The 19863-nt window shown below is 35.7% G+C and overlaps 1 protein-coding gene across 1 annotated transcript in view; it reads right to left on the bottom strand.

Annotated features, from left to right (window-relative positions):
* LOC106462582 (titin-like) overlaps nt 1–19863 on the bottom strand; it is a 454586-nt gene that overhangs the window by 30378 nt on the left and 404345 nt on the right. Inside the window, 6 exon segments of the mRNA XM_022390129.1 lie at nt 709–734; nt 3145–3186; nt 3516–5795; nt 5797–5969; nt 5972–7931; nt 8644–18822. Of these exon segments, the coding sequence (XP_022245837.1) occupies nt 709–734; nt 3145–3186; nt 3516–5795; nt 5797–5969; nt 5972–7931; nt 8644–18822 (14660 nt within the window).

The following is a 19863-nucleotide window of genomic DNA, read 5'->3' as shown; positions in this document are numbered from 1 at the left end:
TATATATATATATATATATATATATATATACACATATTTATTTATTCCTTACAACTCAGTATTTCCCACTTGTAACACTATGTAACTATGAGTAATTCTAAGCTACCAGTAGAAAGCGTCAGATTATTGAAAAGAGATCTTGGTATTCTTTTACTTATAAAGCAGTACTTTCTTTAGACAGGATACTAAAATGAAAACAAATTTAGCTTCAATATTTATTCTACAATTAATATAATTTCCATGATGAGCGGAACACAAAGGTCTTATATCTAAACACTTCGACTTCTTTATCTCTACTTATATATTCATATTTCTATAATTCTACTTGTATATATCTCTACTTAAATATTTCTATTTACATATATCTCTATTTGTATATCTTTTCCTAAATATTTCTATTTACATATATCTCTATTTGTATATCTTTTCCTAAATATTTCTATTTACATATATCTCTTCCTAAATATTTCTCTTTGTATATCTCTACTTAAATATTTCTACTTGTATATCTCTACTAATATATATATATACATCTTCTGAAGCACATTGGTTTACCAAATGTAATATAAATTGCGGAACACGAAAATTTAGTTATTCTACACAGTAACATATTCTACACATTAAAGTGATTCTGATAATAGAACTCTAACATATATTTATTCAACGCACTAGCGTGACCCTAATTTTTACATAATATGTTTGTCTTACCGTTATCTCTTCTCGAACTTCTGGTTCTAAAAAAATAATAACAATAAAAAAATGTGAGACCGTGAATTTTTCAAACAAAATTTTTGTAGACAATTTTCTGCAGACAAAAATATTGACTACTGAAATTAACTGAATATTTTTTGTTAAAAAAAAATTGAATCCTAAAATAATGCATATTATCGTATAGCAGTGAGAAGTTAAGATAAACTAAAATAATTATTAGCCGATACTGACATAGAAACATAAAAAACAATTTTTAAAGTTGTTTGTAACACCTATCGCAGGGACAAATTGGGTAATATTTGGAACTAGGGGGAGGATTACCAAAAATCAATCTTTGAATTCGATTGCTGAAATGATACTTAACGAAAGTACTAATGACAAGGATTTCACAGTTTTTTAGAGCAAAATGTTAAGTATGATGAGGATATGACTACATAAAGATTGATGTATCAACGAAGTTTAGCCACTAGCATAAATTACTCAAGCTCCGCTGCGGGATTCTAAGATCCCCTCATGATTCACAGAGTCCTCAATGTACCACTCAAGCGTCCCAATTATTTTAATTACTTCTATTGCTACCCCAATGTGCCAATTCTTTAATTGATTTGTCTGTTGCAAATTCAACTATTTTTTTTTAAACAAATAGTTTTAATTTAGCTTCTTGGATTGGTTTTTTTTTCTTCGTTTTTATTTTAATTCTTCTCATTCTCCGAATTCTACAATATTATCTGGTTCATATTTTTCTTCCCGTTGTTTGTTGCTGTTTCCCAAACTTAGTTCAATTCAACTTTTTTTAATTCTCAGATTTGTATTCTTCTTCCCATGTTTGTATTGAAAAAGAGTGTTTGGCAGAAAACCTCCATATATTGTTCATTAAGTGAGAATTAGAAAAAAAAAAATGATACTTTTCTATAGATCTTCAGGATGCAGAATTATGGGGCTTAAGGGCTTTAGGGCAAAAAGTGACCATTTTTTTAGTCAAATCTAAAAAATAATACCCAGGTGCACACCCTCAGAATCCCCTAAGTATGTGTGTAAAGTTTCAGGCCTCTTGGTTCTTTCGTCTTGGAGCTATGGCGGTCACACACACACACACATACACAGGCTCTTTTATTATTACAGAAAAAATCTAAAAAAGTAATACCCAGGTGCACACCCTCAGAATCCCCTAAGTATGTGTGTAAAGTTTCAGGTCTCTTGGTTCTTTCCTCTTGGAGCTATGACGGTCACATAGACAGACAGACATACACAGGCTCTTTTATTATTATAGATGTAGATAACTAGCACTGCCATTATAAACAGCCTCATTTTGAATGCATTTACAACATACTGTATCAAGCTAAAACATCAGTAGTCTATTGGGTTTTGATATAAATTTTACACAAATGGAAAACTTCGTCATTTTGTAGTGAATCACACTATGGAGCTAATAACACCCTTCTCAGCGGCAGTTTTGATTGTACTTCAATTATATTTTTCTTGAACTTGTTACTGGATATGATTTCTTTGGTTCCTCTGCTATATTTTACAAAATGTCTTCCTATATTAAGGAATAATTGGTCTGTATCATTGGGTAAGACAATACAGTATATTCTATTTAGTACTGAAATGCTGAAGGTAACTTGTATGAAAGTAGAATTAAAGGATTCATTTTCACATGATTTTCGACTTGGTAAATTTCTCGTCAAGGAAGTCTCTATTCCGAAAATATCTTTGCTATCATATATATATATTTGCATTCTTTCAGGATGTAATCATTTTCTTTGTCACTATCTTTAATTAAGTCGAAACATCATCAATAAAATCCATTGTTTTTCGACAGTGATGAATAAAATGTTTTGGTCTTTACAAGTATTCTTTACGAAACATCTATTATTATTTGTAATAGAAAATAAGCAGAAAATTATTCAAACGCCTGAGAATACTATAAATTTTCATTAACCACGACAATTGCTTGAGGACGTAATGAGTAACTACAATATAATGCTGTCTCTTGAAAAAAATAATTATTTGCATTTGTTCTATTAATATTTCTGCTGCAGCAGTCAATTAGCATAACCGAAGTTCTCAATGACTTAAACGTTTTGATCTTTCCTTTCTATTGATTATCAAGTCTTATCTGGTGGCTAATGACTAATTTAGGATATAAAATCGAGTTTCAATCTTATACAGTAACTTGTATCAACTTGCAGTTCCTAACGTTCCGAGATTTCGTTTGAGATCATCTATGCATTCAAATGAATTAACTGTAAGCCGTTCCGCTGAGATAATCTGTGCACATGATATAACCGTAACCCGTTCCACTAGAATAATGTGCAAATAATTTAATTCTAACCTGTCTCGTTGAGATAATCTTCGCATATCAGTTAACACTAACCCGTACAGTTATATCACAGAAAGCTACAATACAGTAAGTAGAAACAAAATACTCACCTTCTGGGACTTCTTCCCGTGGAATTATGATTTTCACTTTTTCTGGAAAGCACAAAACAAATGATAAAAGTACTGAAAGGAAGGAAAGATAGCAAAGTGTAAGATAAACATAAAATTTATTGTCTTCGTGTGTTATATGTGTATACATTTGTAATAATATAAATTAGATAATTAACCTACATACTAACAAAAAAATTCAAGGACATTGGTAACTTACATATATAGAAATGTTTAAATTATTAGTAAAAGAGCTTTAAATTTATCCTTTAATTTCATACTTTGACACCAATGTAAAACGTATACTATTATGCAGTTGATAATATTGCAGAAATATATATTTATAAATATACCTCATTAAATACTGCGCTTACCTTCCACTTCTTCAGTCTTCTTTTCGGGTTCTTTGCTTGGAATTTCAAAGCTAAGAGATTCTTCTTCATCTTCAGCTATCTTGGGTTTCTTCTTCTTACGCTTGGGTGTTTTAACTTCGAATGCTTCTTCAACATCTTCTAACAAAGGTTTCTCTTCTTCTGGTTTTACCTTTAATGTGAAAGACTCTTCAGTGACTGACGGAACATCTTTGGTTGTAGGTTTCTTTTTAGGAGCTTTGACAGCAAATTCAGCCGATTCTTCTGTGATTTCATGCTTTCGTTCTTCTTTTTTCTTTAGCACAATCTTCGCGTCTTCAACTATTTCCTGTTCAGTACCTTTCTTTCGCCTAATACTTACTACTTCTTCAGTTTTTTCATCTTCTGGTTTCTCTTCAATTTCTTCAGGGCCTTCAACCTCAACCACTTTTTTCACCGTTACTTCAGCTTCTTCCTCAGTGACTTTATATTCTTCTTTTTTCTCTTCTGGTAATTTTATCACATCTTCAGCAGTTTCCTCTACAACTGGTTTCTCTGGAGTGGGCTTCGAAGGAAGAGTAACGTCAAATTTTCCCTCAACTGGCGATGTAACAGTGGGAGTTTCTTCTTCAGGAAGTTTAATTTGAGCTGTTTCTTCTACCACCTTTTCTGTTTCTGGTTTTCTTTTCTTCTTGGGTTTCTTAACGGCAAATTCAGCAGATTCCTCCGTAACCTCATACTTCTTTTCTTCCTTTTTCTTCAACACGACCTTAGCTTCCTCAGTAACTTCCTTTTTAATATCCTTCTTTCGTTTAATCTTCACTATTTCTTCAGTTTCTTCCTCTTTGGGTTTTTCTTCAATTTCTTCAGGGCCTTCAACCTCAACCACTTTTTTCACTGTTACTTCTGCTTCTTCCTCAGTGAGTTTATATTCTTCTTCTTTCTCTTCTGGTAACTTTATTACATCTTCGGTAGTTTCCTCTACAACCGGTTTCTCTGGAGTGGGCTTAGAAGGAAGAGTAACGTCAAACTTTTCCTCAACTGGCGACGTAACAGTGGGAGTTTCTTCTTCGGGAAGTTTAATTTCAGCAGTTTCTTCTACAGCTTCTTTTGGTTTAGGTTTCTTTTTAGGTTTCTTAACTGCAAATTCAGCAGATTCCTCTGTTACGTCGTACTTCTTCTCTTCCTCTTTTTTTAGCACGACCTTAGCTTCCTCAATAACCTCCTTTTTAACATCTTTCTTTCGCTTAATCTTTACTACTTCTTCGGGTTCGTCCTCTTTTGGTTTTTCTTCAATTTCTTCAGGGCCTTCAATTTCGACCACTTTTTTCACCGTTACTTCAGCTTCCTCTTCAGTGACTTTGTATTCTCCTTCTTTCTCTTCTGGTAATTTTATCACATCTTCAACAGTTTCCTCTGTAACTGGTTTTTCTGGAGTGAATTTAGTCGGGAGAGTAACGTCAATCTTTTCCTCAGTTGAAACTGTGGGAGCTTCTTCTTCAGGAAGTTTGATTTCAGCAGTTTCTTCTACCACTTTTTCAGGTTTTGGTTTAGGTTTCTTTTTAGGTTTCTTAACTGCAAATTCAGCAACTTCGTCTGTCACCTCGTACTTCTTCTCTTCCTTTTTCTTTAGCACAACTTTAGCTTCTTCAGTAACTTCCTTTTTAACATCTTTCTTTCGCTTAATTTTCACTACTTCTTCGGTTTCGCCCTCTTTTGGTTTTTCTTCAATTTCTTCAGGGCCTTCAATTTCAACCACTTTTTTTACGGTTACTTCTGCTTCCTCTTTAGTGACTTTATATTCTTCTTCTTTCTCTTCTGGTAACTTTATTACATCTTCAGTAGTTTCCTCTACAACTGTTTTCTCTGGAGTGGGCTTAGAAGGAAGAGTAACGTCAAACTTTTCCTCAACTGGCGACGTAACAGTAGGAGTTTCTTCTTCGGGAAGTTTAATTTCAGCAGTTTCTTCTACCACTTTTTCAGGTTTTGGTTTAGGTTTCTTTTTAGGTTTCTTAACTGCAAATTCAGCAGATTCCTCTGTTACGTCGTACTTCTTCTCTTCCTCTTTTTTTAGCACGACCTTAGCTTCCTCAATAACCTCCTTTTTAACATCTTTCTTTCTCTTAATCTTTACTATTTCTTCGGTTTCTTCCTCTTTGGGTTTTTCTTCAATTTCTTCAGGGCCTTCAATTTCGACCACTTTTTTCACCGTTACTTCAGCTTCCTCTTCAGTGAGTTTATATTCTTCTTCTTTCTCTTCTGGTAATTTTATCACATCTTCTAGTTTCCTCTGTAACTGGTTTTTCTGGAGTGGGTTTAGTCGGGAGAGTAACGTCAATCTTTTCCTCAGCTGGAACTGTGGGAGCTTCTTCTTCAGGAAGTTTGATTTCAGCAGTTTCTTCTATCACTTTTTCAGGTTTTGATTTAGGTTTCTTTTTAGGTTTCTTAACTGCAAATTCAGCAGATTCCTCTGTTACGTCGTACTTCTCCTCCTCTTTTTTAGCACGATCTTAGCTTCCTCATTAACTTCCTTTTTAACATCTTTCTTTCGCTTAATCTTTACTACTTCTTCGGGTTCGTCCTCTTTTGGTTTTTCTTCAATTTCTTCAGGGCCTTCAATTTCAACGACTTTTTTCACCGTTACTTCAGCTTCCTCTTTAGTGACTTTATATTCTTCTTTTTTCTCTTCTGGTAATTTTATCACATCTTCAACAGTTTCCTCTGTAACTGATTTTTCTGGAGTGGGTTTAGTCGGGAGAATAACGTCAATCGTTTCCTCAGCTGGAACTGTGGGAGCTTCTTCTTCAGGAAGTTTGATTTCAGCAGTTTCTTCTACCACTTTTTCAGGTTTGGGTTTCTTTTTAGGTTTCTTAACTGCAAATTCGGCAGATTCCTCTGTTATTTTATACTCAGGTTCCTCCTGTTCGCCTGTATGAACTTTTAACTCTTCTGAGACTTCTTGTTTATCCTTGACAGGCTTCTTTTTCAGTCTTATCACCTCTTCAATTTCTTCTTCTGGCTTTTCTTCCTTTACCTCAATAACTACCTCTTCCACTTTTTCCTTTGTTTCCGGAAGCTTCTTTTCTTCTAGAAGTATTGTTTCAATTGATTCCTCAGTGACAGGTGCAATTGGTTTTGGTCTTTCTTGTAATAAAACTTTAAATGTTTCTTGGACCACACTGGTGTCTTCCGGTTTTTCATGTTCCTTTAACAATTCAACTTCAAAAGCTTCAGTTATTTGGTCTTCCTCGGGTTTCTTAAGTTTTAGTGGGATTTTGAATGATTCTTCTATCTCTGGCTTTTCCTCTTCTGTCTTTTTAGGTATCTTAATTTCTTCAGACAATTCAATAGCTTTTTTTGTTTTCTTTTTCTTTTTGATCACTTTAGTCTCTGTGATTTCTTCTGGTTTATCTACTGGTTTCTCTTCGGGAGCTTCGACATCTATTAATTTCTTAACTGTGACTTCAGCTGCTTCTTCAACATATTTTTCTTCTTTCTTCGGCAATTCAATTTCTATTATTTCTTCTGAAGTAGGCTTTTCTTTTAGAGTAACTTTAAATGTTTCTTCTACAGGAGATGTAACCAATGACTCTGTTTTCTCATCTGGGGCTTTGATTACAAAAGTTTCATCTACAGTTGTCTCTTCAGGTTTAGGTTTTTCCAAAGAAATTTCAAACGATTCTTCTGATGGCTTAGCTTCCTCTTTCTTTGGAACTGTTATTGTAGCCACTTCAACAATTTCTTTAGGTTTTTCCTCTTTTTTTTGTGGTAAAACCAACTGAGCTACCTCTGATTTCTCATCTTTTTCTTTTTCTGGGATTTTTAACATGACAACGTCCTCAACTTTTTCATCCTCCTTTTCTTTTGGTTTTTCCGGTAAAATGATCTTTGTAGCTTCCTCAGGTTCTTTCTTTTTTCGCAACTTTATTTTTGTTTCAACAACTTCTTCTGGTGCCTCTTCTTTAACTTTTGGAACTTTTTTCTTTTTTGGTTTCTTTTCTTCTTGTTGTTCTACTTTTTCAGGTTCTTTTTCTGCTTCTTTAGGCCTTGTAACATCGTCCTCAATGAATTGTTTAGGTTTATCTTCTGCAATTGTTAATTCAACAGGTTCTATTTTATCAGCTTTTTCTTCTGTTTTTTCCGGTAATATGATCTTTGTAACCTCCTCCACTTCCTCAGGTTCTTTCTTTTTAGGTAACTTTATTTTTGTTTCAACAACTTCTTCTGGGGCCTCTTCCTTAAGTTTTGGAATTTTTTTCTTTTTTGGTTTCTTCTCTTCTTGTTTTTCTATTTTTACAGGTTCTTTTTCTGCTTCTTTAGGTCGTGTAACATCGTCTTCTACGAATTGTTTAGGTATTTCTTCTGTAATTATTAATTCAACAGGCTCTATTTCCTCAGCTTTTTCTGGTTTCTCAGGTTTCTTTAAGGTAATAGCTGTGTCTATCAAGATTATGAAAAATAAATGGTATCATTTATTCATACTTAAAAATACATTCTGTATACAAATAAGAAAATAATATACGTAATGAAAAATGAATCATGCAAATTAGTTTAAAGATGTTATCTTACCTTTGTTTATACGTAGACCACGTAAAATATAATACCATTTTCTATCAAATAGAAATAAATCAAATAATATCAAATAAAAGTTCCACATTAGAAATAGCATGAGGATATAGGGAAAATTTTAGTAGTAGATGGTTTAATAGGAAGGTTAGCAAAGCCATACCATTTACAAACAAACAAAAAGTCTTCCAGAAAAAAAAAGCGTTGAGGTATCAGTGATAGCTGGTTGATGAACAGTAACTTGTAACGAATTACTGTTGTTAGACTTACCCACTGCAAAAAAACGTAAAAGAAATAGTTAATAAACATAGGTAAAAGTCACAAAATTGTAAAACGTCTCCACATATGTAGAGATGTGAATAATAATTATAATTCTAACAGAGCAAAATATACTAAAATTATCTGTAAGGATTGATTAATCTTCAAACATTCACTCTATTATGTTACATAATTTCAAATATGTTGAATTAAACGTTTTTTTAACTACTTTGATTATATGGTTTTTAATTTAAGCTTCAACTTTGCTCTGACAACAAATGTTTTAGTTGATTATAGAGATATTTATAGAATTTGTAAAGTAACTCACCTTTGCTAACTGAAATTTCTTCTGGTGCTTTTTCTTCCAACTTTTCAGGAAAAGTTAAAGAAACCTCAGTTTTCTCCAACTCCTCTTTCTCTTCTCTTGGTTTCTTTTTGGGCTTTATGGTTACTTTAAAATCTTGTTCAACGTCTTCAACAGTTGTTACTTCTTTAATGTCTTCAGGCTTTTCTTTTGGAATTTCTTTTTCAGGATATTTAAGAGTTACTTCTGTCTGTGAGGTGTCTTTCTCATCTTCTGGTTTTTCTGTCTTTGACAGAGCAATATCAAGCTTCTCAATTGCTTCAGGTTTCTCTTTTTTTAATGTCTTTAAGGTAAATTCTGTTTCTTCTTCTGCGTGAATTTCTTGCGGAAGTTCCTTCTTTTCTTTTTCATCCTCTAGCTTTTTCTTGGGCTTTAAAATGACTTTAATTTCTTCTTCTTTTTCAACTGATTTTTCTTCAGGTTTTTCTTTCGGAATGTCTTTCTCAGGCACTTTAAAAATGACATCTATTTGTGAGACATCTTCCACATCTTTTATTTTTTCTGGTTTCTCTAAAACAACATCAACTTCTTGAGCTTCCTCGGGTTTCTTTTTTGGCTTAGGCTTTTTAAGCGATTTTACACTTATTTCGGTTTCTTCATCTTGCTGAATGTCTTGCGGAAGCAATTTTAGTTCTTTCTCTCCTTTCGGTTTTTTCTTAGGTTTCAAAGTTAATTGAACCTCTTCTTCCTTTTCAACTGGCTTTTCTTCTACTTTTTCAGGCTTTTTTGAAACTTCTTTCTCAGGTATTTTGAAAGATACTTCTACTTGTGAAACTTCATCTTTTGGTTTTTCTGGTTTCTCCAAAACAATAGAAATTTGTTCAATATCCTCAAGTATCTCATCTGGTTTAGGTTTTTTAAGCGGCTTAACTGTTATTTCTGTCTCTTCTTGCAGCTGAATTTCTTCTGGAAGTTCTTTCTTTGGTTTCTCGTCCTTTGGTTTTTTCTTCGGCTTCAAAGTCACTTTAACCTCTTCTTTTTCAAGTGGTTTTTCTTCAGTTTTTTCTTTTGGGAGTTTTTCTTCATCTAGCTTGAGGGTTATTTCTTCCGCTGAAATGACTTCTTTATCCTTTTGTTTTTCTGTCTTATCTAAAATCAAAATCACTTTCTCAACTTCCTCGGGTTTCTCTTCTGGTTTTTTGTGTTTCTTTATAGATATATTTATGTCTTCTTCAGGTTGTAATTTTTCTACAAATTCTGTAGGTTCTTCTTTTTTAAATTTCTTTTTTGGTTTTAAACTGACTTTAATTTCCGCATGCTCTTCCTCCTTTACTGGTTCCTCTGTGATTTCTTCAACCTCTAGACTAGTGGGTGTTTCTTCCTGTGGCTTTTTTGGTACCTCTTCATATTCTTCTATTATTGGTTTCTTAACAACTTCCTCGGGGACTATTTCTTCATCGGTGATTTCTTGGATAATAGGACGAGAAGGTTTGTCTTCAGAAAAACCACCAGTACTGAAAGATTCGTGGATTTCAGTGTATTGTATAATTTTGGAACCACCACTGACTTCTTCTGTATGAGACCTAACTGTCTTCTGTTTAATAATGATACTTGTTGATGCCTCAGTATCCTTTTGACTTATCTCAGTATCTAAAAGGCTTACACCTTCATCTTCTGGTGTTTGCTCTTCCAGTAAAACTTCTATTGGTTTTTCAATAACTGAACTTGGAAACTCTTCAATAATGGTCACATGAGCTAAATTTGTTGGCCAACTTTCTACAGTAAACTCCTTAGCTACACTGTCTTCTTGAATTCCTGATATTACAACTGAATATTCTTCATCCCAAGCAAAGCCCACATGTTCTTCCGTAGGTTTAGTAACGTCCTCTAATTTCTTGACTTTGAAATCAGCGCTAACTTCTGAAACAGTAATAGGTTCTTTTTCTGTAATTGTCATATCTGCTTTGGTAACTTCTGGCATTTTGAACTGCAGTTCTTCAGTCTTAACTTCAGGTTCAACAGCTGTTACTTCTAATGATGTTTGCTTAGGCAAAATTTTATGTGCTTTGCTTTCAAATGGTTTTTTGCTTGTGAAATCTTCTACTTTATTTTCTGAGGTTACTTCCTCCACGGAAAGGGGTTCTTCAATAGTTAACACAGTAGTTGCTTTACCTTCTTTTGGTTTAACAGCCTCTGGCAGTTTTGCTGACTCAAACTCACTTGTAACCTCTAATACTTGAACAGGTTCTGTGGCTAAAACATCTAATGAAGCTTTAAATTCTGTAACTTTTTTCTCATAAACAAATTCACCCTCTTTAATTTCTGACTTCGTTTCAAAAACTATAACATGTTCTTCTGTTGGTATAGTATAAGGAGCATGTTGCTCGTCAGGTAATCGTCTAGGACCAAAATCTCCTTCTTTTATATCAGTTTCTACTTCTGAAATAACAATATGTGCTTCAGTTGGCACTGAAAAACCAGCTGTTACCTCCATTGGTAGACGTCCTGATACAAATTCGCCTTCTTTAACATCAGTTTCCACCTCAGATATAACTACGTGATCTTCTGTTGGTATACTGAATCCAGCAGATCTCTCTTTGGGTTTTTCTGTTTCAAGTTGTCTTTCCTGTTGCTGTACATCTATTTCAGACACAATAACATGCTCCTCAATTGGCAATGTAAATGGAGCTTGCATAACACCTGGCAACTTGTCTGGTGCAAACTCTCCTTCCTTGTATTCATAATCTACTTGCGATATAGTTACATGTTCTTCAGTATCGAAAGAAAACCTAGCTGTTTTTTCTCCAGGAAGAGCCCCTGGTAAAAATATTTCTTCTTTGATATTTGCTTCAACTTCCGATATTAAAACATGATCTTTCCCTGGAATAAGATACTTTGCTGTTACTCCAGATGGCTTAGCTTCTGGAGCAAATTCTCCTTCTTTTAATTCACCAGAAATTTCTGAAACTACGAGGTGCTCTTCAACAGGGACACTGAATGGAGCAGTAACTGTTTGAGGTAAAGTTCTTGGAGCAAATTCCCCTTCTTTGGTATCTGTTTCTACCTGTTGAATAATAACATGTTGTTCTGACGAAAGTGAGAAATCAGCAGTAACTTGTAAGGGTTTTCTTTCAGTTTTAAGATCTTCTTCCTTCAAATCTGATTGAACTTGTGAAACAACTACATGGTCTTCGGTAGGAACAGAAAAGTCTGCTGTTTTCTCATCTGGTAATTGTCCTGGTGCAAAGATACCCTCCTTTGTATCAACTTCAATTTCTGATACAAGAACATATTCTTCAGTAGGAACTGAAAAATCTACTTTTCTTTCATTGGGTAACTCTCCTGCTACAAAAGTGCCTTCTTTTGTATCAACTTCAACTAGTGATACAAGTACGTGTTCTGCTGTTGGCACAGTGAACGATGCTGTTTTCTCATCTGGTAACAATTTAGGTGTAAATGTTCCTTCTTTTGTATCTATTTCAACTTCTGACACAAGAACATGTTCCTCAGTGGGAACTGTAAAACCAGCTGTTATTTCTTCTGGTAATTTTTCTGGAATGAATTCACCTTCTTTTATTCCTGCTTCAACAGATGATAAAACAATATGCTCTTCAACAGGTACACTGAAAGCAATTGATCGTTCTTTTGGCTTTTGTTCAGTATCAAAGAAAGTTTCCTTCACCTCTGTTTGTGTTTCTGAAACAACAACATGTTCTTCCACAAGAACATCAAAACCAGCTGTCACCTGAGAAGGTAGAGTTTTGATACTTAGTTTCCCCTCCTTACTTTGAGACTCAACTGCTGAAACAACAAGATGTTGCTCAGTTGGGATTGTAAAATCAGCACACAATTCTGGAAGCTTTTTACCTGGAACAAACTCTCCTTCTTTCTGCTGGCTTAATGTTTCAGATACAATAACATGTTGTTCAGTTGGTATAGAAAATCCAATATTTATTTCTGCTGGTAATTTACCTAATGCAAATTCTTCTTCTCTGGTTTCACTTTCTACTTGAGAAACAGTAACATGTCTAACAGTAGGCACACTATAACCTGCAGTTTCTTCCAAAGGTTTATCCTGGGGTTTCATATCATTTTCTTTAATGGTTGTTTCAATTTCTGAAATAACAAGGTGCTCTTCTGTGGGAACGGTAAAGTCAGCACTAAAACTCAAGGGCTCTTTTCCTGGAATAAGTGTTTCTTCTTTATTTCCTGTTTCTGTTTCATAGATTATTAAATGCTCTTCCACTGGAACGTTAAAATCAGCTGTTACTTCCATAGGTAGTTTCTTCGGACGAAACTCCCCTTCTTTTGTTTCAGTTTCAGTTTGAGAAACTACTACATGCTGCTCTACAGGGAAAGTGAATCCTATTTGAATTCCAGTAGGAAGTCTTCCAGGAACAAATTCCCCTTCCTTGGCTTCTGGTTCTGTCTGCGATATAACAATATGTTCAACAACTGGTACAGAATAACCAGGAGATACCTTCTGGGGAATCGTTTCAGGAATTAACTCATCTTCCTTTGTCTCTGCCTTTGTTTCATACACAACCACGTGTTCTTCGACTGGTACACTAACACCAGCAGTTACTTCCGGTGGTAATCTACCTGGTATGTATATCCCTTCTTTACTTTCAGCTTCAGTCTGACTAATAACGACATGCTCTTCTACAGGTACACTAAATGAGGCACTGGCCTTTGGTGGCAATTTCTGGGGAACAAACTCCCCTTCTTTAGACTCAGTTTCTGTTTGTAACACAAGAAGATGCTCTTCAACAGGTACAGATATTCCTGCATTAGCCTCTGTAGGATATTTACTAGGATGAAATTCACCTTCCTTTGTTTCTGTTTCAGTTTGTGAAACAACAACATATTCTTCCAGTGGAACGGATATGTCAGCTGTTAGTTCAGTTGGACGTTTCTCATGGACGTATTCGCCTTCTTTCATCTCAGTATCTGTTTGAGACACTATTACATGTTCTTCAACAGGAACAGTAAACTTAGCATTCACTTCTGGCAGTAGTTTGCCAGGTACAAACTCTCCTTCTTTAGTTTCTGCTTCTGTCTGAGATATCAAAATATGCTCTTCAACAGGCACTGTAACTGATGGCTTAACCTCTGCAGGCATTTTTGCTGTAATTAATTCATCTTCTTTTGTGATGGATTTTATTTCAGAAACAATAACATGTTGTTCCGAGGGTACAGACACATCTGCAGTAATTTCTGGGGGAAGTTTACCTGGAATAAATTTACCCTCCTTTGTTTCAGATTCGGTCAAAGAAATTACAAGGTGCTCTTCCACAGGTACAGACACATTTGGTACATATTCTGGGGGAGCTTTTTCTGGAATAAATTCACCCTCTTTAGTTACTGCTTCTGTTTGAGAAATGACAACATAATCCTGTGCTGGTACACTATAGCCAGGAGTAACTTGTGGTGGAAGTCTAGATGGCACAAAATCTCCTTCTCGAGTCTCAGTTTCAGTATGTGATACAACTACATGTTCTTCAACAGATATTGTATATCCAGCAGTAGCATGTGGAGGAAGTCTTTCTGGCTTATACTCACTTTCTTTTGTCTCAGTTTTTGTTTCAGATATAACAACATGTTCTTCAAGTGGAACAGAGTATGAGGCAATTACTGTTTGAGGTAGTTTTCCAGGAATAAAAACGTCTTCTTTTGTTTCAGTTTCTGTTTCAGAAACAACAACACTCTCGGCGACTGGAACAGAAAAGTTTGGAGATACTTCAGGAGGAAGTTTCTGAGGAACAAGGTCGTCCTCCCTTACTTCAGATTCAGTTGCTAAAACAATCAAATGTTCTTCAAGAGGCATGCTAAAACCAGCAGTGACTTCTGGTGGAAGTTTTCCAGGAACAAAGATACCTTCTTTACTTTCAGTTTCAGTTTCAGAGATAACAATATGGTCTTCAAACGAAACTCCAACAGCTGCAGTAACTTCAGGGGGTATTTTTATAGGCTGCAAATCTCCCTCTTTTATTTCAGTCTTGGTCTCTGACACTACTACATGTTCTTCTACTGGCACTGTAAGACCAGCAGTAACTTGAAGTGGAAGCCTACCAGGAACAAATTCTCCCTCCTTAGTTTCTGTTTCTGTTTGACTGATCACAACATGTTCAGCCAAAGGCACAGAATAATCAACAGATACTTCTTTTGGGAGCTTTTCTGGGACAAATTCACTCTCTTTCAATGCTGTTTCTGCCTGTAATACTACAACGTGTTCTTCAACTGGAACAGTATATCCTGCTCGAACTTCTAGTGGTAATTTCCCTGCTACAAACTCACCTTCCTTTGTTTCTGTCTCAGTTTGGTGAACAACAATGTGTTCTTCAAAAGACACAGTGAATCCTGCAGTAACTTCAGGTGCACGTTTTTCTGGAATAAACTCTCCTTCCTTTGTTTCTGTCTCTGTCTGTGATACAACAACATGCTGTTCAGTGGGAACTGAATACCCAGCTGTAATTTCAAGAGGTGATTTACCAGGTACAAAATCTCCCTCTTTTATTTCAGCCTCAGTATGAGTGATAAGCACGTGTTCTTCAGTAGGTACTGAAAACCTAGCAACCACATCAGTGGGTATTTTTTCTGGGATAAATTCTCCTTCTTTGGTTTCAGTGTCAGTTTGGGAAACAACAACATGTTCTTCTACAGGTACACTATAATCAACAGCAACTGTAGGTGGTAACTTACCAGGTTTAAATTCTCCCTCTTTTCTTTCTGTTTCTGTTTGGAAGATAAGAATATGTTCTTCGCATGGGATAGTTAGTCCTGCAGTTACTTCTGGTGGCAATTTCCTAGGGATGAGTTCTTCCTCTTTATTTTCTGTTTCAGTATGTGACACAACAACATGTTCCTCAACAGGGACAGAAAATTCAGCAATTACTGCTGCAGGTAATCTACCTGGCACAAATGAGTCCTCTTTGCTCCCTGTTTCTGTTTCAGACACAACAACATGATGTTCAACAGGTATTGTGTAATCTAAAGATATTTGAACAGGTTTCTTTTCTGGCACAAATTGGTCTTCTTTTGATTCGGTTTCAGTGTGAGCTACTATTACATGCTCATTTACAGGTATTGAGTATCCAGCAGTGAATGAAAGTGGTAGTTTTCCTGGTACAAATTCACCTTCTTTGGTCTTCAATTCAGTTACTGACACAACAACATGCTCCTCAGTTGGTATACTCATTTCCGCACTAACAAGCCTTGGCAGTTTTTCTGGAATTAGTTCTGTTTCCTTTGATCCAGTTTCTGTCTGTGATACCACAACATGTTCTTCTACTGGAACACTAAATGAGGCAGTCACTTCAGGAGGCAATCGACCAGGAATAAATTCTCCTTCTTTATTTTCTGTTTCTACCTTAGAAACAATAACATGTTCTTCTGTTGGAACAGAATATTGGGCTGTAAGTTCAGTTGGTAATTTTTGAGGTCCAATGTATTCTTCTTTGACACTACTCTCAGTATGAGAAACCAAAAGATGTTCTTCTAATGGGATTGTCACACCAGCTTTCATCTCAACAGGTAGCTTTCCTGGAGTGAAAGTTTGCTCTTTAGTTATGGTATCAATCTGTGACACTACCACATGTTCCTCTGTGGGCACAGAAATACCGGCCATGACCTCAACAGGTTTTTTATCAACAGGAAGTTCACTTTCTCGTTGTTCTGTTTGTATTTCTGACACAACAACGTGGTCTTCACTAGGTACAGATGTATCTGCAGTGAATAGTTTTGGAAGTTTACCAGGAATAAATTCTCCCTCTTTAGCCTCTGTATAGGGTTCAGATATAAGAACATGTTCTACAGATGACAACGAAATACCTGCAGTCATTTCTGGTGGCATTTTATATGGTGAAAGTTCGCCTTCTTTCAATGAAGCTTCCTCGTGAGATACTATTAAAGATGTTGCTAAAGGCACAGAAACATTTGCTTCTACTAATATCGGTCCTCGTTTGGGTTTAAATTCTCCCTCTTTCAATTGGTATGGAGTTTCTGACACAAAAAGATGTTTTTCAGTAGGTAAAGTGTAATCAATTACTTCAGACTGTGGTAGCTTACCAGGAATAAACTTTCCTTCTTTATGATCAGTGGTTACTTCTGAAATCAACACATGTTCCTCTGTAGGAATGCTAAACCCTACCATTATTCCTTCGGGTCTCTTTTCTTCCTTGAATTCCCCTTCTTTTACCTCTGTTTCTATCTGTCCCACAACAATATGCTCCTCTACAGGTAGGTTTACTCCAGCTGTCCTTTGTTTAGGTAATGCTTTGGCAGTGAAATCTTCTTCTTTAGTTTCGAGCTTAACTTCTGACACAATAATATGTTCAGTTGTTCCTAATGAAGGAGTAACTGAAGCTAATTTTGGTTTATTATCTGGTGCTAATTCACTCTCTTCTTGAGATACCTCTACTGATGATATGATCACATGTTCAAGAGAAGGGACATTAAACTTAGGTGTTAACCCTTTTGGTACCTTTTCAGATTCAAATATTTCTTCCATTTCATTTAATCCAGTTTCAGCAACAACAACATGTTCTTCTGTAGGTACTGAAAACCCTGCTACTACTCCTTCAGGTAGTTTTGAGGCTTTATACTGATCCTCTTTCATTCCATATTCCACAGAAGATACTGTTAAATGTTCTTCTACAGGTAATGACAAGCCTGCTATTCTCTCCTTTGGTTTATCATATGGTTTGAGATCAAACTCTTTGTCAGAAGACTCTACTTCTGCAATGAAAACATGTTCCTTTGTTGGTACAGAAAATGAGAGTTGAATTTCAGGTGGTAGTTTTTCTGGAACAAACTCGCTTTCTTGTACATCTGATGTTATTTCTGATACCAAAATATGTTCATCTGTGGGTATTGAAACTCCTACAGTTGCACCTTTAGGTAGTTTATGTGAAACAAAAATACTTTCTTTATCTTCTACTGATACTTCTGATATGACAACATGGTCTTCAGTTGGGACAGATACATTAGCACTTCCTTTCTTTGGTTTTATTTCAGCTGGTAACTCTTCTTCTTTTTGCTCAATTTGTGTTGACAAAATTATAACATGCTCATCCACAGGGACAGTAAAATCAGCTTTTTTCTCATTTGGAAGTATTGGTGCAACAAATTCACTCTCGGTTATAGCTGCATCAATCTCAGATATGAGAATGTGTTCTTGTGTTGGCATTGTGAATGGAGCTGTTATACTTTGTGGCTTTGTGGTTGGTATATATACACCTTCTTTCTGTGGAGCAGTAACTTCTGATATAATGACATGCTCTTCAGCATCGATTCCAACTAATGCTGAACTTTCTTTTGGTAGTTGCTCAGGAGTGAATATTCCTTCCCTAATTTCTGTTTCTGTGAGATAAACATTCAATGCCTCTTGCTGTGAAATATCAGTCGAAACAAAGTGTTCTTTTGGTGTCTCCTTAGGAATTAATGACTCTTCAGAAGAACCTGATGTTACTTGTGAAACCAATAGGCTTTCTCGGAAAGTAAAATCTACAAAGGCTGTCTTACTTGCTGGTGTTAGATCTGGTTTGAGTTCTTCATGATAAGCAGCTGCAGTGACTTCAGAAACTTCAAGGTACTTTTCAAGAGATAAAATCGGTTTTGCTGTCTTTCCATGTGGTTTATCATCTGGCTGCATAATAGTTTCACTTTCAGGGATCTGAATTTCTGTTACTTCAAATGTTTCTTGAACAGAAACTGACACATTTGCTTCATCTGTTTTTGGTGCTTTAACTATTGCTAACTCTGAAGATTTGTCTATGCTTGTTACTTCAGATACCGTGAGAGCTTCCTCAGGTGATAGTGTCATATCTGCTTGATGCCATTTTGGTAAGATATCTGATTTCAAATCCTCCTCTTTGCTTGCAGCTTCTACTTCTGCAACCCATACAGCTTGTTCCTGGGGTAATATTTTGCTTGCCTCTTGTAACTTCGGGGTGTCTATAGAAAGCTCAGTTTCTCTGTAGCTCAGTTCTGTTTCTGCCACAACAACAGACTGCTGTAGAATAACTTCAGTTTCTGCTCTGTGTTCATCAGGTTTGACATCAGGTTTCATATTTGCTGGGATGCCACCAGTCGATAGCTCTTCAACCATAATTGATTGACTTTCTGGTAAAATTACCTTGGCCTGCTTTTCTACTGGTTTGGCTTTTGTGTGAAGATCTTCTTCTTTCATTGCTACAGCCGTTTCTGAAACAGATACTGATTGATTAGTAAACAATTCAAAATTAATTTGTTGTTCTAGCTTACTCACATCAGTTGACGATATTTGTTCGGGAACTGCCTCTGCTGTAACTTCTCCTACACAAAGTGCTTCTGCTGCTGAAAAAAGAGACATCGCCAACCTACTGTCTGGCCTATGGAAATGTTCCAAGTCACATTCTTTTTCAGAATGCACAATTTCTGATATAACTAAGCCTTCCTCACTAGGAAATTTTGTTTGAGCTGTGTGATGTATAGGAGTTATTTGTGGAGCGATTTCTCCTTCTTTGTGTTCTGCTACTGGTTGGGAAATAGAAGTAGCTTGATGTGTAAGAAGTTCAACATTAACCATGTGCTCCAAATCTACATTCTCATCTTTAAAAACGCCTTCCTTAGAGGAGATAGTGACTTCTTCTACCTCTAAAGCCTGTTGTGCAGATGGTAACATTGTGCGAGCTTTTTTACATATTGGTTTAATATCTGGCTTCAGCTCCATCTCAGAGTCATCTGTCTGTACTTGAGAAATAACCACAGTTTGTTCTTCTTGAAGTGATATATCAGTGTTGTGTACTTCTGGCAGAGTTTCAGGAACAAATTCACCCTCCTGGTGGACAGGATTAATCTCTAAAACTGCTGCATGCTGGTATTCACCAATAATAGAAGCAGCTTTTCCAAAAACCAGCTTATCTTCAGACAGCTCTTGAAAAGACGACTCAGCAATCACAACTTCTGAAACTGCAGCTTGGGAGGAAAGAACTGACTGTTTGGCAATTCTACTAAGAGGAATAACCTCAGGATGAAAGCTTTCTTCTTTGTGTTCTGGCTGAACTACATAGATTTCTACTGGCTGTTCTGTTGAAATGACTGTTGATAGATGCTTTGGTGTTGGTATTTGCTCGGGTTTTAATTCTTCTTCTTGAGTACTTGAGGATATTTCACAAACAACCACGGGCTGCCTTTCTAGCATCTTCACTTCAGCTTCTACACCTAAGGGGATTGGGACCTCATCGAATGAAAAAGTCTGATCTC

The sequence above is a fragment of the Limulus polyphemus genome, unplaced genomic scaffold (genome assembly GCF_000517525.1).
Source record: "Limulus polyphemus unplaced genomic scaffold, Limulus_polyphemus-2.1.2 Scaffold46, whole genome shotgun sequence".
NCBI classification, from domain to species: domain Eukaryota; kingdom Metazoa; phylum Arthropoda; class Merostomata; order Xiphosura; family Limulidae; genus Limulus; species Limulus polyphemus.
This window is presented reverse-complemented; position numbering and strand designations above follow the sequence as displayed.